We start from the raw sequence: 26988 nt of genomic DNA, 5'->3' as shown, positions 1-26988 counted from the left end.
CGTTCTCAGGTTTGCAGCCTCAGGATAAAAGCAAGGATCTATACTGGTTTTAGAGCTGTCCTTCACTCTTCTTCCCCTGGCTCTCCCCTGTAGATCTCTGCCTGTTAGGCATGGTGGCATTCGGAGCTGAACTCGGGTCAGTTTGTAACAGCTTCTGATCTTGGTTTGCAGCTCGCCGTTACTCCTTCTGTGGTGGATCCCTTCTGAGCTGATGTGCTGACTCAAAGACTCTCAGATCCCCCCTTGCCCTTTTCCAAGCCCACCGTGGCCCTGCAGCTCGGAACAGGACTTAAAAGCACCTGGCATTGCAAAGACGGTACTCTAAACTTATTTTGGAGAGAAAAATCCTTCTGTGGCAAGAGGAGAGCCAAAGACATTGAACTTCTATTTAAGCAGACCCCACACCCAGAACTGCAGTCAGACTACTCTAAAAGAGTCAAATAGCGTCATGGATGGTGGTGTAAAACCACTGGCCTTCGTACAGGGGGCAAAGGAGATCACGGGGGTTTTTTTTTAGTGGTGTGAATATTTTTTTTATGGCAGCAAAAATTATTTCTTGAATGCAAACATGGGAAAGCTCCTTAGAAGTTTTGAACTGGATTTTTACTTTACTTTACAGAAAAGTAAAGAAGAAGAAACTGGAACCCACAAACATTTCGGACCATCAAGGAACTGGTCAGAATTTTCAGCTTTGCGGTTGTGAGTGGCAAGTGTCTGGCCGGGGCCACCTGCCCTGGGCTTACAGAGGTGCAGCTGTTCCACGCACAACTGCTCCAACCCCGGAAAGGCAAAACCAAGGTGGCACTTCTCAGAGTTTGGCACCACTTTTGCATTGGATATATAACAGTTGTTTGGTTGTGGTTTTTTGTTTTTGTTTTTGTTGGGTTTTTTTGTTTTTTTTTTTACAAGAGAATTTCTGGTGAAAGTAAAACCCTTTTAAAGCAGGGGGAGGAAGGAAACCCATGAAGAGTGGCTCGTCCTCAGTCCGACAGCCTTTAGGGAGAACACCAGAAGCAAAGGCACCTGATGGACAATAGGTCTGAGTTGCCTCTAACATTTCTCTTTGTCTACTTGTTGCTGTCGTTTTGTCACTTTAATAGTTGTTTTGTTTTTTTGAAAGGAGGAATATCTATTTTACAGTAGGAAAGCTGCATTAAAGATATTTCCTTCTTTCACCCTGTGTGCTTTTATGAAGAATTAAAGCTAAATAAGAGAAATGAGGCAAACTGGAAACTTCAGGAGGAAATAGGAAAAATACCTGTCATGTGGATGAAGTGAGTTATTTTATTACTTTGCATTAAAGATAAATAGAAACCCTAGCAGTTGAAAATACTTTCTTAGTGAGTAAAAAAATAGAGCAATGAATACAGAAGATAAGAAAATGCAAGATTGTTGCAGTGCTACATTTTCATGTATGGTGTATCTGTAAAATGGGTTAAAGTAAGGGGGCTGCTCCATAATAACGGATGTTTCTTCATGAAACTGATAGAAGAGGGGACAGTAGCATTTAGCATTGCTATTGCACTGGTAAATTAAAATGCTATTACAGGGTGGTGAATAATTAATGAAACAGTGCAGAAATGGCAGTTTCCCCCTATATCTAAAAGCTGACTTTTTTACAGATAAAACATCTGATCCAAACACTACTGTGTTCTGGGTTTTTTCTGTTTTTTCTTAATGTAACATCTTTGAAGGCTGACAAAGTTCAATGCGTGTAAAAGGAAAGTCCTAACATTACCCCCTTGACGTTAGAAGAAGCAGCAGAAAATGGACTTTTGTGCTGTGATGAGAGTTTTTACCTTCCAACACTCTCACATAATCTGGCATAATGTTCACCATGTATCAGAAATGGAGTTATGAATAACCCAAATTTACTTGTCCTAGGTTTCAGCTTGGCAATAACACAATTTCTGGGAAAGAATAGGAAACCTAATAGTAAGAGTATAATAAAGCAGTGTGAGTAAATACTGTGAGAAGCTGGCAAGGAGCAATGTGTGCAGAGCATCCCCGGCCAGAGCTCGGCAAATGGCAGGAGGTGACTTGCTGTGATTCCTTTGGCTAGACGTAGCCCTGAGCATTTTGCCCTCAGTTTCCAATTAGCCAGAGCCCAGGAAAGCTGTAAAGGGCAAGGGAAGGACTCCAGAATTTATGGTTAAACCAAAAATGTCCTGAGGCATCAAGAACGAAGGCAGCAGCACTTTGCAGGAGAAAAGTAACTAAAAATGGCCTTTAACTTTACTGCTGCAGAGGCTTGGAGATAGCAGGATTGTTTTGTGAGCATTTGCCTGTGGGTTTTTTTTAGGCTGTTTGTAAAGGTTTTTTTAAAAAATTATTAATCTGGCTTTATCATTGGTTCTGCTTCACCACAATTGTTTCTTTTTTCTTTCTTTTTTCCCCCTCCTCTGCAATTCATAATAAGGAGGGCTGGGCAATACAGCCCAAATACGTTTGGAAATACTCATGTAAGCATAAACCAGTCATTTACCTCATTGGCATTTGCAATTAATTTTGACTGTGAACATTTTCAAGCATGAGAATTTATGCTATGAATACATGAATACTGGTTTCAACATTTGTTCTTCAGGTACTCTTTTTTTATTGTTCTATTATGAAAACATCCAAACACAAAAGTCAGGATTGTGGCTCAAGGTGTTAGATGTGCAAACAACTTTTAAAATGCTCCTACTCCAGATGGACTGCAGTCAGAAAGTGTACATGCTCTATTTTGGCAAATCCTTGGAGAGTTTTGCTCACTTTGTGTTATTCTGACTCCAGGGAGATTGCTCACAGCACCTACCTTTAAGACTCATGCCAAGGGTCTTTGCAGAGCTGGAGCCACAGCTTCCAATGCAGTAACAGTACAAATAACTGCGGTGTCATTTCACAAGTCTGCTTTATTCCTCTTTGCATCATAGTTTATTAATTGCTTAATCATGAACGCTTGCAGGAAACCTGAAAATATAATAGAAACCCTTCTTAGATGTTATGTATGTCCTATCTGTCACATGCTTGTCACACATGGAAGAGCAGGGCTGTGAGCCCTGCAGCCTGAAGAGCAGATCCTCCTGCTGCCCCTTTCCAAGTGGCGTGCAGAGGTCAGCACCAGCTTGTGCTCTTTAGCTACACACCCAAGGAACAGACTAGCCTGGCTGGGACAGATGAACCAGCAGAGCTCCCTACCCGTTCATGCAGAATCCAGGGAAGGAGGCAGAGGGACAGGATCTGCTGCAGAGCGTGGCAGTGCTGGGCATAGCCGAAGTATCCACTGCTGCCAAGTGAGAACAGTTTGCAGGAGTTTGCAAAGTAAGCTCTGGGCATATTCACTGCAGACATTCATTTCCCATTCTGAAAATAACTGAAAATTAGCAAAGCATGAAGTAATATCATTTTTATGAACTCTGAAGTTAACAATGATCTGTCAAGGGAAGGATGGAAGTGGGGATGGGATATAGTATTTGTGTTTGTAGTCTCCACTTTATTTTCATGAGGGTTTTGCTTCAGTGTATCTGTATTTGCAAGAATACAGAGGAGAACAGTTAAACACATATATACATGCCCTTGAACTTGCAGTCTAATGTTGGAGAGCTTTAGGCCAGCGTTGCTTACTTCCCACCTTCTTTTCCAGTGGGTTTTCCATAGGAGCCCCCAGCAAAGGAGAAGGCTGGGAGAAGAGAGAGCAGGTGAAAGAGAGTCTGAGTAATCCCCTGTGCCTCCCCTGGACTGTGTGCTGCCCGTGTCTGGGGAAATGTATCTGCCCTGTCCCCTCCTTGGGTCAGGAGGGACTGCAGTCCCTTCTCACCTTCCCTTTGAAGTCTTATTTAGGTTCATGACAAGCTCTAGCAGGGGCTTAAAGGTTGGTCCCTTCCTGGAAGAGAGGAAAATGCTGCTGGTGGCTTTGGATGCACCAGGGTTCCCTGACTGGCAGTTCTCGTGCATCTTTTTCTGGGCAAGGGTTGTAATTAATGTGCCCTTTTGATTACAGAAGGGCAAACCAGCTCCTCTGGGGGATTGTGGTGTCCTGGCTGGCTTCCCTGGCCTGCCACCCAGAGGAGCAGTTGCAGCAGGGGAAGGAGAGAGATGTGATTATTTGGAGGAGTGAGATACTGATTTTGCAAACTAGGCAATTTTGCACACGGAAATACAAACAAGGGATTATTAAAAATAAAAAAGGGGGAAAAGGAAAAATAAAAAGAAGAAGGAAAAGGAAAATGAAAAGGAAAAAAAGGAAAAGAAAGAAAAGAAGTAAAAGAAGGAAGAGAAAAAGCTTTACTTCTGTCAGCCTCCAGGCTTTGGGGCTACAGCCTTGGGAACTATGTTGTTGATTTAGTTCCCTGCAGGGTAATGCTGTTCTCTAAACTGACTGTACTGACAAGTAGCTCAGGCTAGCAGAGTCCCCCTTTGCATGTCCATCTCTAATCACACAGAAGGAGTTACCTTTGCAGTGCACCTTCTACTGCCTCCTTAGCCAGGCATAATCTGTGAATAACATGCATCAAACCTGTGAGCGCAAATTATAACACAGAGGCACCAGGGTGCTATGTCCCTGTCCTCCTGTCCCTGCCCTCTCTACATCAGGTCCTGCAGGAGAAGGGGAAGGTGCTGGAGGAGCCCGTGAAGGGTGCAGCTTGCAGGGGTGTGCACCCCTGGGCCCTACTTTCATGCACAGGCACCTTCCTTTGCCGTGCTCAGCTGCAGCCCGCAGAAACACAAGCTGACTGAGGACTGGAGCGTTTCTTTAGGCACATATCAGTTGCTTATTTACATGTTACATTCATGATAAAGGCAGGATAAATACAAAACAGAAGACCTGTCCCTTTAGGTGATGCAATACTGGACATTAATGAGGGTGCCCCATCTCCCCACTGCATGGCACATTTTCTCCTGCCCCACCTGGCCTGGGTATGGCTGTGTGATGCCCCCCTCATTCACCACACCTCACTGACTTCTTCTCTCCTCAACTTCTGGCCCCAGCTCTGACTCTGCATCTCACCCCCAATCTGTTCTCCTGCCTCAACCAGTCTCTTTCCTCCTGCACTTGCTACTCTGGCTCCATGCCGCAGCAATGAGGAACAGAGGAACAGCATCGGGAGGGACACACGCTTTGCTATCAGTGCTGTTTGTATGCAGTTGAAGCATCAGCATTTCTATGATAAAAAGTATAGGACAAACATAGACACTCTCCAGAAGACAAAGCCCATTGGCCTTAATCCTGCACCATACCCCTGTGGTAGGAACCAAGTCCTAATCCCCGATCCAGTGGAACAACCCCTTTTTTCCACAAGCTGAGTCCTAAAGAGCTGCAACAGCCCCTGTTGCACACAGACACAAATGATTATTCTGTCTTGACAGACCTGCACAGCTCCCTCCTTGTATTTAACTGCAGTCCCAGTGAGCTGGATCAGGGAAGAGACACTTGATAGCTGCTGTTTCCGTGGTTGAAATATTTGTGAAGTTAGCGCATAATCTGAAAGCAGAAGCTAATAAATTATAGGGTGCTAATTGGGGCCGGAGTGGAGCCGTCAATCATATTATCCTAAACACACAGAGACCCTCATAACCTAAAAAGGCAAGAGAGCCTCCAGAAACAGCTCCCAGTTGTCACTAGCCATGACCTCCACTTCAGTGAGAGCACAGAGAGACAAGGCAGAGAGTTTATTCTGCTAAGAAAATGTAAATCCTGTGTTTAAGAGGGTGCTTATATTTGGTTTTATTTACCCTCTTTGGGAGTGTATTTCCCAGGGTGCTTCATGATTTTGCTGTGCCACTTAACTTGCCACTCTTGCAATGCTAAAAAAAAATATATAAATCAGATAAGAATTTGCAATATTTGTATTTGCATAGTCCTTAGAGTAGCAGTCCTAAGTTTTTAATCGCAGTCCAACCTCTTCGCATATAGACCTGTCTTCTAAAAGCCATTTTATTGCTCACATTTCTTTTCTTTGCTTCTTATGCCCCAGAAACGTATACTTTGAAGTTGCAGGAGCCTATGATCTGAGTCAAAACACAACTGTGCAGACACAGTAGCAATAGGGCACTTGCAGCTCTGCTCAATTTGTCACCACCTTTTCTGATATTGCTTCCATCAAGATCAAGTATTTCATTCATCATATAATATAAAATTGAATCAAAGAATGGTGAAGAAATTTTTAGTAATGCTTATCCCCAGAAATTCATTTCTATATGGAGACAGGTCGGCATTTTAGAAAGCATCCCCTGGAGAAAGATCTTAAAAAAAATGAGGAGCAACCCGAAAGTGAGGAGTGGAAAAGCTTGATTTTGGTGGAAGTATGACTACTGCAGGCAGGCGAGACACCTGAGCTACAGTAAGGTCAAACCCTTTTGCTGGTGACACCTCACCTAACCCTTAGTGACCATCTAAACTTTCTGCTGCAAGACCAGATGATTAAGTGTACAAAGACTTCTAAAGATCTTTCTAAACATGTCATTTCCCCCTCATTTTTGATGCCTGTATTAATTATTTAATGCCAACCTTGAATGCTGGCAAGGTGTAGGAGAAACAGTCCCTTCTCAGATTGCTTCTGTGAAAAGAAAAGACAGCATCTAACCTGGTGATGCCACCACTAAAGCCACGTGCCATCTCTGAGTGCAGTAGGCAAGACGATGTGTTTGCCAGCTGACTGTGGTTTACCATGGTCACCAGTTTTGGTTTAGTAGATTCAAGCAGAGGATAATTCTTTGTGCCTTAAGCAGCAGACTCAAAAATTGTGGAGTTATACCTGTTAAGGTAACAAAGGCTATGTCAGCAGACAAACTGAGGAAAGCACAAAGCTGGAAGGTTCTACTTGAACCTTCTGCTGCACTGTGTGAGTAGGTTTCTATCCTTGGAGATGTGGTGATGTCGGACTGAAGAAATACAAAGATGTGAGAGAAGATACTCTCATAAAAGGTTATTTCTGTGACTCCCAGCGTTTTGCCCCTCCTGTTTCTCTGTAAGAGAAAGCTAAAAACATTTGTGACTGGAAATTACCAAGAATATACACATGGTCAGCCCTCTTGGAAAGGTGTGAAAATTGGATATCTGAGCAGAAATACACCAGGGATTGATCAGAGTCATAAGGTTTTGGTGCTACAAAATGATATTGAAACTCCACTGATTTTCCTACAAGATGGATGAAAAGGCAGCTGTAGTTGCTTACTGTACTGCACAGGACAACAGAGGCATTTCAGTGGCCTCATCTCTAATGAACACTGGGTGACTTGTACTGTCAGGAAAGATAGGAGAGGAAAAAAACAGGAAAAAGAAGACCCAGCTATGTCAACAGCGTTACAAAAGGGATTGGTATCCAAACAGAGAGTGTCTATTTTACAGCTCCATTTTTACTGCAAAAGATAGAAAGCAGTGATGAACATTCTCCAAAGGGAAGACATCATCTGAACAAGAAGTTAACATGTTATAAAAAAGGTTATCTTACACGGCAGTATCAGTAATGTCACTGGCAATTATGATAATATTTTGGCATCGTCAGTTGGCTTTGGTGCACTGGGTTTCTGGCTATTTATTAGAGTTAAAACATAATGTCAGTTAGAGGTGCCAAGTGTCATTATAAATAGAGCCATGATCGTTTAAAAAATCCACCTGGTATGCAAGCTCCTGCAACTCACTCCAGTGTGTTTGTGTAAGAAAAACTTTGAAGAATCAGTTAAAAGAAACGAAAGATAATTAGAACTTTTTAATCATTAACAGACCTGTCAGGGCTATTTTACAGACATTCTTTTCTGTAATGACAACTTTCAGGTCTGTTACAGCTGAATTAAGATCAGCTTTGTGCAGAAAGAGGTAAATTTGAATCTAGAGGAAAGCTGCCTTCACAGTTATTAAAATGCATAGTCTTAAACCTGAATCACAGAGGATCAGTTTCACCTGGTTGTGCTCAGCAAAACCACACTTGAGGACTCAAACCATCCTAGACAGCATGCTGCAGATGTCAAAGAAAAAGAAGAAAAAAAAGAAAAAAAACCCTGGAGACATTAGTAAATTCAAATAGATAGTAAAACTTTCTCTGCTGATAGCAGCTGTGGCAAGAAAAGGTGCAGTGGCCCTGCTGTAAGGATATTTGTGCCCTTCCATGCAAGTGGTGAGGGAAGGAAATTCTGAGGGACCTTGTGATCTGGAGGATGTTACTAGTCTGTATTATCTAGGGTACCAGGAAAGGTGAGGAACAACAACTCCACTTTCAGCCCTGGGCCCTGGCTTGAGCTTCTAAGATAAGTCAGGTTGTGGTAAACTCAGATCTTGCCTTTCTTCACCCCACCACTTACTAGTTTTTTCAGGTGACAAAGACTAATAGAAAACACTTGCATTAGCCTTGTAGCTGCATAAACCTTTTGCCTTTCTGGTGGTCATTTTTAATTTCTCTGAATCTTGGGCTGATGCCACTGAATGACTGACAACAAAATCTCCCAGAGAAGACGAGACATGAACGTTAAGTATAAAAAAGGCAAAGGAATCATCTTGACACCCCATATTTTTCAGTCCTACGTGATAAAAGGAAACGTGTCTTTTGCCTTTCATATCTCAAAAAATCCTCTTTTCAAGCTGTGTAAGTTTTCCCTTCAGAGCTCTTGACAGCCACATTCCCATAGTTCGTGGCAAACTGCTGAGCACTCCTGTGGAACATGGGGATAAGCAAGTGATCCTACTGAAGCCTGGCATATCTCTCAGCAGCAGACACATGCAAACTTTCCGTAACTTTATCTTTGACCCAGTAAAGACTCAATATTTTTGTCATAAAGCCTTTTTTTTTCTTGTAGGATCTTGATCGTGGTCCCGAATGGAAGCATGAGGTACACAGCTTTTAGATAGATCTGGTCATCAGTATGTACCGGCTCAAAAGCCCTTGCAAGCAACCCTGAAAAATGAAAATGCGCTGATGGTCGGGTGTTACCACCTACTGTAGACCAAGGAAACTGAGACAGCAGACCTAGAATTGATGCAGTTGAAAATGCTGCCTTAGTACATAAGTAACATCTGCCCTGGCCCTTCACATTTGCAAAATAATTTACAAACTTTAATTAATCACCACAGCATTTGTGTTATGTTGTAGTAAATACTATTCATAGGTAGCAGTAAATATTTTTCATCCATTCATATGGATGTCAAGTCTGCAGCTGAGAGATTAAATAAGCCAACTAAAGCCACACAGTATGTCCATGTCTGTCCAAGCACAGCTCAAAGTTCAGTCATTGCCATTTGAGAGCCCAGCGCTAGCGGGCTGTGTATGGTATCACATCCTGAAGCATGCTCACTATCGTAGCTCAGTGATCTCGCCAAGTGTCTGTGCTGGCATCAAGGAAGAAGGAAGAGCCTGAGACAGTAACCGGCTGCAACCCAGAGACTCACCTAGGGCATCCCCTGATCAGTGCCCGGGGGCACGTCTCCTCTTCCCAGCGCAGGTTACAGGCTGTACTCAGTTGGAGTTTATTTTCTTCATAGCAGCTCGTCTTGTGCTATGTTTTGGGTTTGTGGCCAAAACAATATTGCTGAAAAGTGCTTGCACAGCATCAAAGCCACCTCTGCTTCTCACTCTGCCCGCCCCAGTGAATAGACTTGGGGTGCATCAGGGGTTGGGTAGAGGACACAACCAGGCAGATCACTCAAACTAACCAAAGAGATACTCCATGCCATGTAATGTCATGCTCAGCAATAAAATGGAAAGGAGGAGGCTTAGGGAGGTTAGCCATCTGTTGTTCGGGAACTGACTGGGCATAGGTCTACCTGTCTCAGGCCAAATCTTGAGAAGCTGAAGACTTGGAAGCAGTTTCTCCACTGCTGTACATCAGCATAGCTTAACGTATTTAATCTGATTTACAGCAGGTGAAAAGTGGGTCTGTAGAGGAATGAAGCTGGGTTAATTAGCACTGATAATATACAGCTGTGGGCTGGCTTCACGGGCAGCGGGCTGGCCGATGTAAATGAGGTGCAGCTGTGGCTGGTTAAGTTAAGTGGTTGGGCAGCCAATGAAGAGAGCAGCTGAGGAAGAAGGAGGGAGAGCAGAGAGAACACACATCTTGGATGAGGTGAGACAAGGAGAAGGCAGTAGAGGGACTGTATGAAGTGTATGCTGATATGAGATGGTAAAAGACCTTGTTGTAGCTTGGGTCTATCTGTTTTATACTAGCTGGAGAATGGGGGTTTTGTTAAGCAGCTTTTGGAATTTCTGACAGGAACCCCTATGCATTTATGACTTGGACTTCAGACTTCCCTTTCTAGTTCCTCCAGCTCTTGCAGAGGGGAATTTTCCCAGGGCAGGTTTCTCATCTTATTTAGGTGGCTTCCTCTGGTTTACAAGGGAATCTAGAAATAATTCATCTTACTACATGGTTATCACACCCTAGACTCATCTCCCTGTACGCTTTAAATGAAGAAGGTAATAGTGTATGTTATTGCCTCTGCACTTGAGGATGAGTCTCTCAGCAGTTTGTTACACAAGTGCGATCATGATGACTGCTTCACTAGTACCCTTATCTCACGTTTAACCTTCCTGATATGTCAAGAGTCTTTTCCCCCCCTAAAGTAATATTTCCTTTAAATGACATTATCACCCTGAAACCCATTTACACTTATTTAAAAACATATAGCCTTGAAAGTCAAGACACTTGAACTTAAAGCTTTCTCGACTCTTTCCCTTGATTTGCCACGGGAGGAGGTACCAACTATCCCAGACAAATACAGGCCGGGTAGCACCCATTTTCCTGCCCAAGAATGTGCCAAAAAGGTCTTTCATTCTTGTCACTCTTATGTGTGTATCTTCACTGCTGTCTTTAAAAGTAGCTATGAAAACTGTTATTAGGGGCTGGCTGCTTCAAGGTGAGCGGTGTCCTCCTGATAGCAAGTATGAGTTTATGACTAAAATTTGAATCATGAAGAGTTTGAATGAAAAGAGGAAGCATCGCTTCAACAAGATAGAGAAGGCGAAAAGATGAACATGTGTAAGGAAGCGTGATACAGAAACATGAGGGATTAAGAAACTCTTTGCAAGTAGCATTATGAGTGGATACAAGTGAGGCAAGTTTGCACACATCAAATTCAGCTTTACCACAACTCAGTGGAACAGTTGCGTTTGCTTACTTATTCCTCTAAGGCAGGGAAATGAGAGAGGGAGAACGGAGTGATGGGGAGGGCCATGCTCAGAGCTGACATTGTATCACTGAGCCGCGCCTCAGATCACTGCACTTACGGGGAAGGTTTGGTACTGTGTCTTCCACTGAATTCAGCAATTTACAGATCAGGACCCTTAGATTTGGACTGAGAGATTTGTGGTTTACGCAGTCCAATACATTTTTCATACTATTAAGTGCAAAAGACATAGACCACTGGTCAATATCTTGAGAGTTCATTTATTGGCAATGCATGAAAACTGATGTTTTCTTCATCATCATGCTGTGATAAATCCTCCATTAAAACTAGTCTTGTCTTGCAACACTTAGGAAATGTGGACAAAACAAAACTTACCTTCCCCTCTGTCCTTTCTCTGCTGCTTTGGGTATTTGTGGCTACTTCAAGATCTCAGGGGTGTTACTTCTGATTGCTGTCTGTGGCTGATGCTCACCTGGCCCTCTAACCCAGTTTACCCATGTTGGATAGGCTCTTGCATGATTCTTTCCAACTTGGACCTACACAAATCTGAATCAACTTGGGTTATCACATCACAGATGCAATCATGAGGCCTGTGAAATGTTTTGCCTAGACAAAATCGTGGCAGCATCGAAGGCTGTTCCTGCTAAAGAAAAAGATATCATATGAAATGCTGCTGGTTTTCAAAACCTTTGTGGCTGGCTGACTGAGCAGTCTTCTTGATGTATGAAGTCATCCAGGTGTGGTGACCATAGAACTGGGATCCTCCTGGTTTCTGGCTAGCACATGCTACTGGTTAGTAAACATTGCTCATGTTTATGTTATTGAAATGGAAGGAGTGGCTGTACAATCAATCGAGCAGCACTTGAAGAGGAAGGAAACTATTTATTTATTTGTCTGACATTCATGGTCTAGTGAGCATAGCGAAGTGCTGCAATTGTTGTTATTAGCAAATCTGGCTTTTACACTGATTTGCAGATGAAGAAAAAATATTCATGTAATTGTAAACTACGTGAATAAGCTTTGTCAGAAACTTTGAAGAATCCTAAATCAAAAGCTCTTGATTTCTATTTCGCTTGAGTAAAAGTTAAAAGCCAAATTTCTTGTTTGTCTGTGTTGGATCTCCATTTAAGGAACTTTTGAAGCTTGATTTCAGTGGAGTTGCATCTTAAAAATTTATACATTCTGACATCAGATAGTGCTTTTACTACTCTTCAGTGTCCCCTATTATCAAATATTTGCATTAAACCAGAGCATGTTTCTAGCTTCCTGACAGATGTCAGTGAATAGCTCTGCATAATTTGCAGACTATTGTTTTTGATTAAATGTTCCAAAAAGCTTATTGGTGTCTTTTATTCAGTAATGATTTATATATAATTTTATTATATACTTTGACTTGATCTCCAAACACATAGAGGAAAAGCTTCTGCCTTCATACAGTCTAATAAAAAATAAGCAAGGATGATGAAAGGGAAAGGAAAAGAAATGTAAGAAAACAGGACTGTCCAGATTCACAGATCAGTCGCTGTGCAACTTAACATTAAAGATGATTGCAAGTATTTGTTTAAATTAAACAGTGAAATAGACTATCCCCAGCAGTGGACAACCCAGTCACCCTTCTTTCTGACTTGGAGTTCATAAAAATACAACAAGAACTTATGTTAGTTTTTTGATTAGAAAAATCTTGTTTGTGCACCGTGAAGCTAGATTTCAACTGTTTTTTCCTTTCATGAATGAGTTCGTTCCTTCTTTGAAACAGTATATTAGTTCTTCCCTTTTGGAAAGACTGCCTGTGTCTGGGGCATATAAGATTGTATAAATTTAACAAACACCACAGTAAAATCACTTGCTGTCTAATTACATGTTTTATTTCCTTAAACTATCTCCTGTAAAACACCCAAACCATAACATGTAGAAAATAAAAAGAAACGTAATTGTTGTCTTATTCTGCTACACATCATTCAGTACCTTATGATATTATATGGTAGTTTTAGTATTTTAGGGAGTTGCTGTTTTTTTAAAGGCATCTCTGTAAGTATGATGATATCCAGAATATTTTCCTTGGCTTGTCTTCTTTGGTAGTTTTTTCTCTTCTCTCCCTCTTTCTTTCAAAGAGAGGGAACCAGACTTAACTAAGTTCAGCAGAGTTGATACTTCCTTGATCTTGGTTGCCTTCTTTGACTAATACCAAATAATTTAAGCCCTCTTGATTCCTTGTTTCCATTAGCATGGCTGAAAGAATACTATCCGAATCTGCACAAGGAACATCACTATCTGCATTTAAAAACAAAAAAAACAACAGACCAGTGATACACATATAATGTTAGATAGCAAACAAAATCAGACAGCTGTTGGAGAAAGTTGGTCTATTGACCGCACAAAGAGTGACTGATGAATCAGATTTATTTTCTGCTATTGCCTGTGTGGATTGTAGCTTTAAGCAAATCACTTAGGGAAGGTTGGTCGTCACCGTTCATACCAACAGGCAGCAATACAGTTATGAATACATGACTTGCTTCTTTTGGTAGTACAGATAGCTTGCATAAACCCAAAGTGATTTTAATCTCTACCTTTGTGTAACCCTGTAATAATACTGCTAAAGACTCCTGTAACACAGGCAGTTTTCTGTGTACTAAATCATTATATACTGTCTCTCTAAAGAACTTGTAATATTCTGTTTTTCTAGAAGCTTGAACTTGGTGATCCAGAGTGGTTTTCCCAGTTTGAAAAACTTTATATGTTTTCCCTAATTTGATTCTGTTCATATATACAGATTTGCCTGAAATCTAACGCAGGGGATATGTCTTTTAAAAAAATGTAAAAATTATTAACTGAAGGCTCAGGTCATAACTGTTGATATTTTCTGCATTTATTTTTGTACCATGTACCCTCTTTTATTACTGTCCCTCCTTATTTTACTTCACAACTGGAAAATTAAGGATGTGAAATTCAGGGTTATTTGTCCAAAAGAATCACAAGCATTGTCCTGTTGCAACATACAACTTGTTATGTCACTGTAATCACACACTCCCCTGAGCTATGAAGTCAGAAGTCTGTTCCACATGCTAGAGTCCATTAAGAAAGATTATCAGGAAAAGTCTGAAGGAGAATTTTGATTTTAGAAACCTATCAGCAAGATGGGGATTGAGGCATGGAGCAAACTGTGGTCACATACCACAGTGACTGACAGCTACGAAAAATCATTTGATACTCACTTTGTCCGTTCAGGACTATTATGGCAATATTTAGTAATTCAATCCCGACTAAGCCTTTACCAACCAGTACAGCTGCTCTTTGTATTTGGTTTTTGTTTAATAAAGCTTTTAATGGGAACCCTCAGGGGCAAGTTGCTTTGGGAAAGGCGCACTGGCAAATGCTGAGGGCATGTTTGCAGCAAACTCTTAAGAGAGAAACCTTAAAATAAGGACCCAAGTAAAACTGGGTATTTACAGACCAGACATACGCCGGCTGACCTGCCTAAGTATAGAACGCTAGAGGAGCATTCAGATTTGTTTCCTGTATAAGTATCTGGAACTGATGAGGTGATGTTTACACAAATGTGAGTATGAGGTCACTGAGATATTTTTACCAGATATATAGATACATTACTAATTCTTTCCCCAATAGGTCTGAAGAACTACTGAATATATAAAATATTATAATCCTTTTTCAGCCTATGTGTCTCTGCGTTTCTCATTATAGAGAAAAAGAGATAAAAAAATCAAACAACTTGCCTTGGTTTGACTTTTTGAGCTTTGAGAACAAAATAAGCAAGAAAGGCTATTTTTGCAGAATATTCTTATCTTATCCAAAGATGAAGAACATAATGCTGATGACCTTTCTCCTATGACATGACACATATAAGCTACATTGCCATTTTCACAATGAGACTTTTGACTACAAGTGCCCTTTCACTGTTGTGCCATCTCTTGGCGCAGTGTTCGGCACCTATGAAAGCTTAGCACCATTCTGCTGTACAAACCAAAAAATCCATGCCAAGATGTCAAGCTATGTAGTACAATGCTTGCCTCTCATGGAAGTCATCAAAGCAAGCAAATAATTTTTTCTCACTTAGTTAAACAATGGAGACAGAAGATACTGAAAATGAGGTACTAAGGGGAAAAGTGACTATATGTTGTGAAATTACTCCAGAAATCTGAGAGCTAGAAGCATCACGAACACCCTGGGAAGCCATAAGCCAATGCAGAGAATTCTGAATAATCATTGGAAGTCCTTTCCACAAAAATGTTACAAATTAGAGGGAAGATAGAGAGAAGCTGGAGTGGGGAGGCAGGTCAGTATATTAATGAGATATCATTCTTTTCTCTTCAATTTTAACATTGCTAAAATTAGTTGATTGATGTATAGTCATGCTGGGTTATACGTGAGTAAATGCAGGATAAACCATGTGATGTGATCCCCTCAGATTTCACAAGCAAAGCCTGGCTGAGCCAACAAAACACCCTGAGAGGAGGCGTCTGAGGAACACCTTCATGGAATCTGAAGTCGTGCTGGGGAGTCAACTCCAAACACTTAAATTCTGAGGAGTTCTCTACACTGCGGACTGCTGCATAGTGTAGTTACCAACATTTACTTTAAAGAACCTACCTCAGGGCATGAGGCGAGCTAATTCTGGCAGTCCAGAGCTTTGTATGGGCTGAAGCGGTACTTTGCTGAGAAGCAGGTTCCCACTGAACTCTGTGCTGACTCAGGTAGACTGCTTCCAATAACTAAAATGGCATGTTCAGAGCTCAGCACTGTACTTGCATAGATACCTGTCTCTCAGGTCCTAAATGCATGTAGCTTTGACCTTGCTGGACGCATTTCCTAGCAGTGGTGCGCTTAAAGCACAATAACTGGGCCAAACTGCAGGTAAATTAATTACAATGCATCTCTCCAGGGGTAGGCAGAAGCTTACTTTAGAGAGCCCAGCATTAATTCACATAAGAAACTATGATCGCCTGACTCATACTAATGAGGGATGGAGTTTGTTTGCTTAGCCTCCTCTGAGGAGACGGATCCTAACCTGATAAAATCTGTGCTTCCCCCTTCCCAATCTCAGCATCTCAGTCTGCTGCTTCCTGCCGCGGTGCCGAGCTGGCCCACGGATCCTGCAGTGTCTTTCCTTGCCTGCTCAGTAGGCTGTGTAGGCTCACAACATGTTTTGAAGTCCTGCCTGGAAGGGTGAAAATTTTTGTGATGTCCTGATAAGCAGACGGGGTTTTTTTGGTGTTTAAGTTCAGAAGGTGACAACATATAAGAAAAAAAAAGTGTCAGTAGAAAAGCTGATTGGTAGAGACTGAACAAACTGATCTAGAGATGCGGATCTTCTATTACATATATTTCAGGGCCAGATCCTCAGCTAGTGCAAATTAACAAAGCTCCATAGAAACCAGTGGGATGCCGCTGATTTACACCAGCTAAGTAGCCAGCCTGAGATGTTATTAAGTCTAGGTAACATAATCCCATACGATGCTTAGCACCTTCAATATGGTAAGGTATTTCGAAGTGCAGCCACATTTGCTTTTTTCCGTTAATATTCTCTTGTCTTTCTCATACATACTCTGCCCTTTGTCCCTGCCACACAACATACGTTGTAGTAAACAAGAGACTGGCTGACTTACATGGCTGAAAGATGTACCCCACAGTGAATGTTCAAAAGAAGCACTTGGTGACCTGTCTTTGTTAGGAGTGAAAAAAGTGGCTATTGAACCCTGACTTCCACACCTCAGCTATGTTGGCTAGCTCCAGGAGGTAGTTCCTGTGCAGGGAGTACTTTCCTGATACCTGCTGGCCACCTGGAGCTGGAGCTGCTGTTTCAGTTTCTGCACATTGCCAGTAAGGATATAAATAGAACAAATATATATCCGTTTTAATACTCCACTCTGGATTATATATCAGTGGAGATATATCTGTGTTTCCTGTCTAATGAAGCATATGATCTTGCATGGTTTGACAGTGACTCACCGAGCTTTGCTATGCTCTCAGATGCTAAAGGTGCTAAAAGCAAGAATTTTGTTCATCCTGCATTTCCAATGCACTAAACTACTTGAAGCATTGACTGCTTGTCTTTGTTTTTATTTTTTACTAGATTTTTCAGAGATCTGTGAATTGAAACCTCTGTATGCAAGAAGCTGTCTTGGGAAATACAGATATAAACCTGTTTATTATCTTGTTTGTTATCACTTATAAGAGCACCAAAAAGGCCACTTCCACATTTGCTGCAATACATTAAGGATATATAAACAAGAAAGCATCCCCCTTCTCCAGGTCACAAAGCAGGATTCATTTTACTAAGTTTTAATTACCCAGATCTTACATGTCCAATGCAAGTTCCTTCCCTAGGCAGCCTTTACAGTCAATGCAGAGAGAACAGGAATGAGTTGCATTGTGGACAGGTTTATTGCACATCCCTACCTTTATACAATAACATCCCCTGAACGTGTCTACAACTCTGGTGACTGCCAAACAGCCTGGACAGCCAGTGTAAACACAGCGCCTAAGTCTTAGTTGCTTATATCTATACACCCATACTACACAAATGTCAGCTCTTATGACATCATATCATCTGATTTTTATACCTCAGTCCAAGGCAGAGTATTAGCGTGACTTTCCTTGCAGTATCATGTGGCTCATGCTCACTCTCTGGAATTGAACAGCATTTTGTCTAGGGGACAAATAAGAAATGATCACACCATCAAGTCCACCTTTTCCCGCAGTGTTGTAACCACTCACTGTTTCGGAAGAAGCCTTTTTTCTGACCTCTGCTGGCTTTGGGTCAGCCACTCACTAAGCTAAGTGGGGAAGAGGATTACTGAATTTCAGAAAAATACAAAGGAGCCTAGATACAAGGTTTTAAAAATGTCTCTTATCAACACATCTGCTTTAGAGAAGCTTCCGTTTGTCCAAGTGATTAAGTTCAGAAAGGTGCGCAGAACAGTTTTTAAAAGGCAGCTGGATTTAGGAAAATAAACTGATGATTCTTACACAGGGAACAGCAAACCAGTACTACTCAGCTAAAGACAGCACAAACATATAATTCATGGTGAAATCATGGATTCCACATTTTAAAATCAAATCCCCTCAGTGCAAAGTTTTTCAGAAAGATTTAAAAAAACCTATGTGGTATTTTTAGCAAGTGCCTTAATTACTGAAAAAAGTAAATAACTGAGAGGCTGGCTTTGTAAGAAAAGTGAGAGAAGGAAATATTGCAAAATTCTGTTTTTTCTTCCCACATTTTTCAAGCTTATGGATTTAAAAATGATGGTTTTGAGGCCAAATATGTTTCCCTTTGGTCTTTAGTCTTTTACCCTGGATTTCCTCAGGCTCCCTCCAACTGCCCCGCATCTCCTCTCACCAAAGGAGCCACTTCTAGCAGTAAGAGCATGGTGCTCCGACACAGCTTCTGAGCAATTAATTTTTTCGTTATAGGTCTATAAGCATTTGTGGGGAGCAGCCCTGATAACAATAGTCCTCCTGGGTCATAAAAGCAAGGAGCTGCTCCAGCTGCTTAATGCCCAGCTGTCTGATGTCGGCAAAGATGTTTGCCAAAACAAACAGGTGTTTCCATCTGTAAAGGGGCACACTTGGGACCTGAAAAAATATAGTGCTGTCTTGTACGTGCAAATGTAAAAAGTTACATCTGAAAATAGATGGACATTATTTTTACAGCAATGGAGGGCTGTCCTGTTAGCACGGTGATTCATGACATTTCATTTGTGCTTCTTGAAACTTCTTGAAAGGGGAAAGGACAGCTTATCTTTCAACAATGAATGGGAACTCTGGTGGTGGGGCCTCTGCTCAATCAGTTCCCATCGGAAATAAAACTCCCACTGATGCCTCAGTCCTCCAGCTGGATAGTGCTTCCTTCACTCAAAAAAATGTTGTTAATGCTGCTTATTGCCCATGATCAATGTCCTGGGAAAGCCTGTAAGAGCAAGAAGGAAAAACTCTAAACTGGTAGACCCATGCCTTGTCCTGAGTTTGCTTCCCTCCCTTCTGAAGCGGCAGTGCCAGGAGCTGCTGGTATTGCTGAGGCATGTTTATTGCCACTTGATGCCTCCTTTAGAAGGGTAACTCTTGCAATAACAAAGCTTGTGTCCCTTTTGCCATCCCCACACTACCCTGTTAACATGCTGTCCAGACCACCAACATACTGTCTGTATTAGTTCACCCACACTTGCAATCTGTGTGTCATACTGCACCAACATTCATTTTGTTGAGAAAATCTAACACTTTCCAGCTCTCCCACCTATGAAATAGCACCGACAGCATGTATAGACCTGCTAAAGGTGTGGCTACCTACAAGTAGGTAAGGCTCAAAAAAATTTGGAAGATGTATGATTCCATGTAGGGCTAAGTATCACAGTTATTTTGAGGCCTGTCATTTCACTTTGCTTGACATTTGGCTCTCTCTTTTGGAACCAAGTCTCCTGGTCAGAGCAAGCATTTCTTGGCAGGAGGCTTATGACAGGAGTTTCATTACACACAAAGGCCAACGACAGCGTAACGTTTTTGGAAAATGTTGTCCAGGACAATCCATTATGGAACAGTCTTTTGGGTTATTTGCTTCAGCTGTCATCTTTGTACTACTACTACAAACACAAGAAGTACTTAACTTAGTCCCAGCTAAAAATAAATGCAAATTAAAAGAATTACTCATTATACAGTGTTTTATAAATCACAGGCTAAGGCATATTCCATGCCCTGAGCGTGCATTTTAGTCTGGAAGCTTGACTAGAACCCAGATGGTTGGTTCTTGCTTAAATCAATTGCATTTCTGGAGCCTGTGTTTCACTGAACTCCACTGCACGAGATTTACATTGCAGGTAGAAAAACTGTTGAATTAATTTAAGGCTGGAGAGCTACAGAAAACTGACATGCACATGTCCCTGATCAGATAATCCAGCAACATCAAGCCATCACCAGGACTCTAGGCCTTCAGTCAAGTACGCAGCATAACATTTTAACAACAGGCTTATAAAGGCTGTAACTGGGGAAAGAGGGAGATAACCTACAGGCAAACTATGAATATACAGGGAAATGAATATGTCCATTGTAGAGACCTGTAAAGAGGTTATCAAGCGTTTAGTCTTTTAAAACACATTTAAATGAAAGGATGACATGTAGATGAATAAAATTCAAGCTATACTGTTTCCTGATGGGCGTTTCCTCTATGAAAATCACCAAATGAGCCTGAGAAGTTAAGGAGGAGTTTTGAGAACTGAAGGATGGAAACTGGAAGCATGGAAACAGTTGCTTTGCCTTCCCAACCCAATGCAGATTCAGCAGTGGGTCTGTGGCAACAACAGCTGGGCAGAGCCTGTGGAAAGGGAAGTATGGGGGAAGCCACAAGAGGGAACAGGGCAGCTGGTGGAGAAAAGGGTAAGTAAAGCTCAGGGAGACTGTGCTGAGCAAAATAGGCTGGCTCTGAGAGCTATTGCCAAAGCCCTGTCTGCAATAAATTGCCCTGCTTAACACAGTGGGCCAGATTTTACCAACTAGGTTATAAACAGGCTTAACGGAGTCTGCTTTAAAAAGTGATTGTCACCAACATATTCCCTGAATGTAATGTACATTACAGAGTAATTATTTTGACAGGAAATATTTTTCATTAGAAAACCATAGAATGCAAACAGGTTAAATTAAAAAATCAAAATATTTTGTGAAATCAAAGTAAAATATTTCAACTGATAAAAACTTTACTTTTGCAGATTTTCAGATGACATTGTTTACTAAGACTGCAATTTTTCTCAAGGTTTAGCCAGTCAGGAATTACTGCAGGATGTGAAAAGCTTTTTGTTCTGGCCCAGTCAGGATGCTCAATTCCACATTTAGATTATTTGAATCACAGTTGCACAGACAACTTCAAATTTAGCATCACCTTTTTTTTTTTTAATTCCTGTCTTCACAACCTTAATAATGTTTTTATGTAATTGGGTTCTGTTACGTCCCATGTCTTAACTATATCCTCCTTAATATCACCTAGTTTTCTTCATTCACAGTGTGCAGAGCACAGGCATGATGCAACTCCTGGCTGGAGCTGTCACAGTTTGGACTGGGGTACAGGCTGCCTTACTTAGGGACCTAATTTATACCTTACTTTCAGACAACTACCGAATCAGGACTCCTAAAGTAATTGCCTAACTGCCATGTTTGGTTAATGGAGAGGGAGTAGATGCCTTTGACATTGGAACACATTTCCATTCAGAAGCCTTCCAAAGCTCTCCTGGCTGCACATAGAACTTAAGCATTTACTTTAGTGGAACAGGGTCAAGAAGTATCAAAAATCTAGATGCATGCTGGATGTCTTTGTGAGGCAGGCTCAGTTGCAATCTCATAGGGGTCTTTTTGCTTGGCTATCTTGTATGTGCTTTACCTAACACATTGTACCTAATGGCACCTAATTAATCTTTGCAAATTCATTATGAGAGGTAAATCTTTGCTGTTCCCATTTTATAGGCAGAGAATTTGAGGTGGTGATAAATGCAATGAAAAAACCTGCTGAATCCCACTTTGTTCTTGGGTAAGAGGTCATTGGGACAGCAGGTGCTGGCCCAGACTCACCTTCAAAAGCTTGGTTGATAACTCCAGTTGCTGCCTCTTTGTCTTCAAGGTAGTGGATGAAGGGCAGTGGAGATTGTCTTATCTCTTGCAGTTTGTCCTGAATATTAGAGAAAGTAGGTCTCTGGTGAGGTTCTTGGGCCCAGCAACTTGTCATCAAATCACATCTGGAAAAAAATTGTTACAATGCAAACATTAAAGATAATAGAATCATCCATCTCAACACTTATCATTAAATCATCTCACAAGCAAGTTTGGCCTAGATTTTCAACTTCTTAAAACTTTATATGCGGTACAAATATTATCTATCATCAGCTGCTGAGGGAAGAAAAAGCAGATTAAAGATCAGTTGTCAGGAATACTCACTACGAATGCTTTTAATTTTTCAAAAATGAATATTTTTGAGATTGGGGAGCAGCTATTAAAAAAAAAAAGAAGAAGAAGAAGCAAAGAAGACACATTAATAAGTGCTTTCGCAGAAGAAGTCACCAGTATTTTCTGAGAGAGCAGAATTCTCTTACAGGAGGTAATTCTCTTACAGAATTAAGAAAAAAAAAAGGGGGGGGGCGGGATATCTAAACCCAGAAACGAATGTGATGCTATCAGTTTATTTAATCCTCCTTCAACTCATGCTACCTCAAATTTAGGGGAAGTTCAAGGCAAACCCTCCAGAACAGAGAGGGCTAATTTAGACTTCTGCCTCCAGACCAAAATAAATAGGAGTAAGTTTTCCCATCAAAGGCAAAAACGGTCTGAGTTTCCTCTGGGTGCAGGGATCCTAGCCCACCTTGTACAACACTATCTGTGGCATTCAGCGGAAAGCTGCCCCTCCTGTTTGTCTAAAGGATAGGGCTGATTTATATTGCTTACTCAACAGGAGTCTAGGCTACACAAACCCAAATCCTACAAAAGCCAGGGGGAGCCAGGCTAAAAACCAAAACACATCCAGCACCTGGACATGTTAAGTGTTGGGAGCGGAGAAAGGTCTTAGTCTCAAAACCAGAGAGCAGCGTTTGAGCAGCCAGTGAAAGGCTGGTTCAGGAAGCTGCCACTGGAATGTGGAGTATTCACCTCTAAGCCCTAAGTTCAAATCCTCCCCTGACAAACAACCTCCCAGACCTGCTGCTATGTGATACCAGGCGTTACTGAGTTATGTGAAATGAATTGGCTTGCTCAGATCCTTGCTTATCCATCTTAAAAAAGAGACTGCTGTCCTTCACCACAATTGGGTATTTTATAAAGCCCTTGATGACAGGCCGGAGAAATTTCTTGACTTCTGATTTTTCAATGACATTTTTCATTAAAGTATTGGTGTTGGGTAAGAAATGCGAGTAGAAAAATTGTTTCAGATCCACTTTTCATTAACCTGTATCATGTGGTTGTGGAGCTTGACACAGTGATTTTGTTTTTTCAAAAGGATCCAATGAAGTCTTGAAAATCTGTTTTAAAAAATGGTAGTAACTTCCTAATGCTCTGAAATACTTCATCTTACTTTCAGGTAGGTGTACTGGTTATTGATGACACTGGAAATACAGATGGAAAAGTACTGAATAGTACCTAAACTGAGGTGAAATAACTATGGTTTTCCTTCTGCTGCCAGCAAAGTGTCTATCACATTGACTTCAAAAGCCAGCCTTGGATGCTGGCAGCTAAACAATCTGCTTTCTAGTCATGCTGGTTGGTAGGATATTCAAGAAAAAACATGAGTTCAGGTGCCATTCTCCACTAGGTTAGCACCTGGGCTTTCATAAGCCGAGCCTTGTGCAATGAGGAGTGGACTAAGTACGCTGCTCCTCTAATGGAAAGGAAGAAACAGACAGCCATAGGCAAGCAGAGGGAGAAAGAAACGGGAAATGATATGTCATAGACTCATAAAACAGTTCGGGTTGGAAGGGACCTTTAAAGATCATCTATTCCAACCCCCCTGTCATGGGCAGGGACATCTTTCTCTAGACCAGGTTGCTCACAGCCCCATCCAGTCTGACTTCGAACACTTCCAGGGATGGGGCATCCACAGCTTCTCTGGGCAACCTGTTGAGTGTCTCACCACCCCCACTGTAAAAATGTCTTTCTTATATATGACCTAAACCTAATGTCTTTTCATTTATGAAGCAAGAACATGACAAATGTGGATTCTGAATATTTTTGTATTCCTGAGACCAATCTCTACCTTTCTAAATAATTAATTTCTTATTGGACAATCTGCTTTATAAAGTCATTCAGTTTTGTTATTAAGTGGGGATATTCATTGCTGCCAAAACATTCAGAACTGGAGTTTTCTCATTTTAATTATATTCCATATTCATATTTCCTAAATCAGATTACTTGCTGGTTGGCTTAAAATATTAATACCAGATAGAACTGATATTGTTCACAAAGTATTTAATTCAGATAGGCTTTAGGTTTCTAATTACAAAAACTTTAACGGTCTTTCAGAATATATCTGCAAATTTTGCATGGACAGCTATTTGTGGCATAACATTTAGCTCTCAAGGCATACTGTGACATACAAAGTTTGAAGTCAAATGGCATAAACTTTCAGTAGCACAGAAATGCATCAGCATGAGACCAGTCAAGATGGTGAAAGCCAGGTTAATATGGCAAGATGAATGACAGCTTGAGCACATTCCCATATTTTGGGGGTGCCAAACATGGGGTAGCAAATAGTGCATTGCTTCAGCATGAGGAAGAGACTCAGAGGATTCCTGTACTTCATGGGGAAAGCCATTCAGGAAGAGATAAAAAATAACAGATCCAAACACAACTTCAACTAAAGGCTTATGTTAGGTTTAAGAACTAGCCTGTACACCTTCATGTACACACCTGGACTTCGCAACTGTGTTTTACCTGGGTGGGACAACTGGTAACCATATGTCCAATAGGGCTGCATATGTGGGGCAAATAAGAATGTGAGAGCCTGGAAAACCAAAGAGCTAATATTCAGTACTTAATATTGGAGGCTGTGCTTTAATGCACAGGAGCTACAGGACATTACCAGTTTTCTCTCACATGACATGGAAAATACAATTGATGTGGGGATTTTCTTAGAAAAGGAGAGATGCATTCTGAGTGATCTCTTCTCTCCCACCCTCCAAATCCCTCCAGGGGGGCATTCCCAGAACCAAACAGCCAAAGTTCTTAGTTACCAAACTAGTTTCTTCATCAAACCCAGTTGTGTAACTTTGCATGCGAATGAGCATTTGGTGAAACTGTAGCTTCAAGTCAGCAAGTGGCACCATGTTTGTACAAATTCTCCTGGCTGTAATCCGCAACCTTTGAGGATCTACGTTAAATTAGCTCAGTTCAGTCCAAACCTTGGCATGCTCTTCCATACAAGCCTCACACCCAGATAGCTGTGCCAGATATGGATCTCTGACTGCAAAAGTAGTGCCATCTGTACATCTAATTCATATTTCAATGAATGTGGCTCATTTATAGATCCCCAAGCCGCTTTACCAATTCATTATCAAGTTTTACATATCCACACTTCTTTGGGGGAAAGTAGATGATTACTCCCTGGAGTAACATCTTGTAGAGGTGAAGCGGAGAAATTCTCCCTGCTGCCAGAAAAAAAAAAAACTCCAATCCCACTTCCTTAGGGCTTTTACACCCCAAGGTTTCTGTGTCAGTCCTGCTTGCCCTTGCAGTGTAAGCCTACCACAGACTCCTAAACACTTCTCAGCTGAAGTAGTTTGGCCTTTGAACTCTCTTCCTATCAGTGATGGTTTGTTTTGTCAAATGACAATGAGCAAGTCAAAGTGCAGAGGAGACAATTACTGACTGCTGATGTCCTGATGCAGGTTCAAAACTACAAGGAGGGAAGCAGGAATGTCAAGAATCCCAGCATGCCATTAATGACCTAGCAAAGTAGCAAAAAGCTATTTATGTTACTGACAGAAGCTGCATGCAGGTGCTGAGTGTTCACCAAATGAGATAAAAGATGGTACAAGAGTCCACGAGCTCATTCAGCCCCTTGGCTTTCAAAAACTATGTTACTGCTATTAGGCCCTGATCCTACAAGTTACAACAGGCAGGCTAGCATTTAAGCCCTACCTGCTATGCTAAATTTAATATTGGGGACCCTAGAAATTATTTCAAGCAAAGTTTTCTTGATTCTTCTGAAGATCTGGTCACTTGTTTTGAAGGCAAATTATGAGCCTTTGTGTGTGAGCTTGAATATCAAACTAGTACATGGATAAGCATTAGCTCCTCTGCTTTTCTACCCATAGGATAGCTGCCAGGAATTTTTTGAGAAAAATTTACAGCAGAAAATGTTGAAACTGAAATTGCTTTGGGATCTCATTTGCCTGTGACTTCCAGTTTTCACTCTGTTCTCAAAATCCTAATCTCTTCAGCTCTTCCAAGTGCTAAACCTTACTTTTTTTTTGTTGCTAATATGGTGTTTAAGCTATACCTACATAATGATAAATAATCACCCTCTCTGGAACTCAGAGCATGGTTATTGATATGAGACCTATCACAAAGATCTGGGCTTGCCAATCACAGTATTATTCTCAAGCCATTTCCTCAGCCCCATGAGTAAGAACTGTGCATTTTAAGTAGCCTCTTCTTCCATTTGCAGGGCCAGCTGTCAAGTGCATTGCTGTGGCTGCTTATGCAGAGTGGGTGATACAGGACATGAAATTAGACAATATTGAGTGATTGTTTGGCTCAGGTTCAACTTCCTCCTTTATACACCTCTGGCCAGTATGGGTTTGACACACTACATGTATTTATTTTATTATTTTAATTGAAGAATTTTACAATTACACATGAATTTTGTGGTCAAGACAAATGGGAATTGTGAAAGCTTTGTTCATCCAGCTCAGCTAAAGACTAACCAGAAGTGTAGACTTCCCTTTTGGTGTACTGTTTCAGCTTTTCTTACTGGCTTTTGTAAGACCTTTATCTGCCAAGAGAGCACAGCTTATTTTCCACATATGTTCTGACATTAGCCTAATTCCTGCAGATACATTGCAAGAGCCAGTTGTATCTGCTGTTGCAGACACATGGTGTTCAGGGAACAGTAAATTCTTTCTTAAAGCCATCTTAACTTTTAAGCCACACCATCAGCCACTCACAGCCTGTTACTACATTACTACCAGATTTATGCCCAATACTGACTTTATATTGTCTCTGAAATCCTGCTTAAAAGACCACTATACATGTATCAACTTCAACACAAGTTATTACTCACAGGCTGCATTCCCTGGATGAATTAGTAGCAGGTTGGCAGCTACAAGTGCTAGATGTTTTATTGGGAAAAAAATGGAGGATGTTGAACTCTGCTTGGGTATAAGTAGCATTCAAAATTATGTCCACCTGACAAT

The 26988-nt window shown here is 41.2% G+C and overlaps 2 protein-coding genes across 5 annotated transcripts in view; one reads left to right on the top strand and one right to left on the bottom strand.

Moving 5' to 3' along the window:
- Positions 1–13213, top strand: part of VGLL2 (vestigial like family member 2) — a 51515-nt gene extending 38302 nt beyond the window's left edge. For 2 of the 4 annotated variants that reach the window (XM_080389538.1, XM_080389535.1), the window contains exon 4: positions 172–12687. In XM_080389538.1, coding sequence (XP_080245664.1) covers positions 172–212 — 41 coding nt within the window. In that variant the 3' untranslated portion in view covers positions 213–12687. Of the gene's footprint in view, positions 1–9 lie in introns of all 4 variants that reach the window. The other 2 variants (XM_080389534.1, XM_080389537.1) reach the window with 2 other exon arrangements.
- Positions 12790–26988, bottom strand: part of ROS1 (ROS proto-oncogene 1, receptor tyrosine kinase) — an 80004-nt gene continuing 65805 nt past the window's right edge. The window contains exons 43-44 of the mRNA XM_080389549.1: positions 21662–21825; positions 12790–13369 (exon numbers count right to left, since the gene is read on the bottom strand). Of these exons, the coding sequence (XP_080245675.1) occupies positions 13224–13369; positions 21662–21825 (310 nt within the window). The 3' untranslated portion in view covers positions 12790–13223. The remainder of the gene's footprint in view (positions 13370–21661; positions 21826–26988) is intronic.

This window comes from Falco punctatus (genome assembly GCF_963210335.1).
Source record: "Falco punctatus genome assembly, chromosome: 5".
In the NCBI taxonomy this organism is placed as follows: Eukaryota; Metazoa; Chordata; class Aves; order Falconiformes; family Falconidae; genus Falco; species Falco punctatus.
This window is presented reverse-complemented; position numbering and strand designations above follow the sequence as displayed.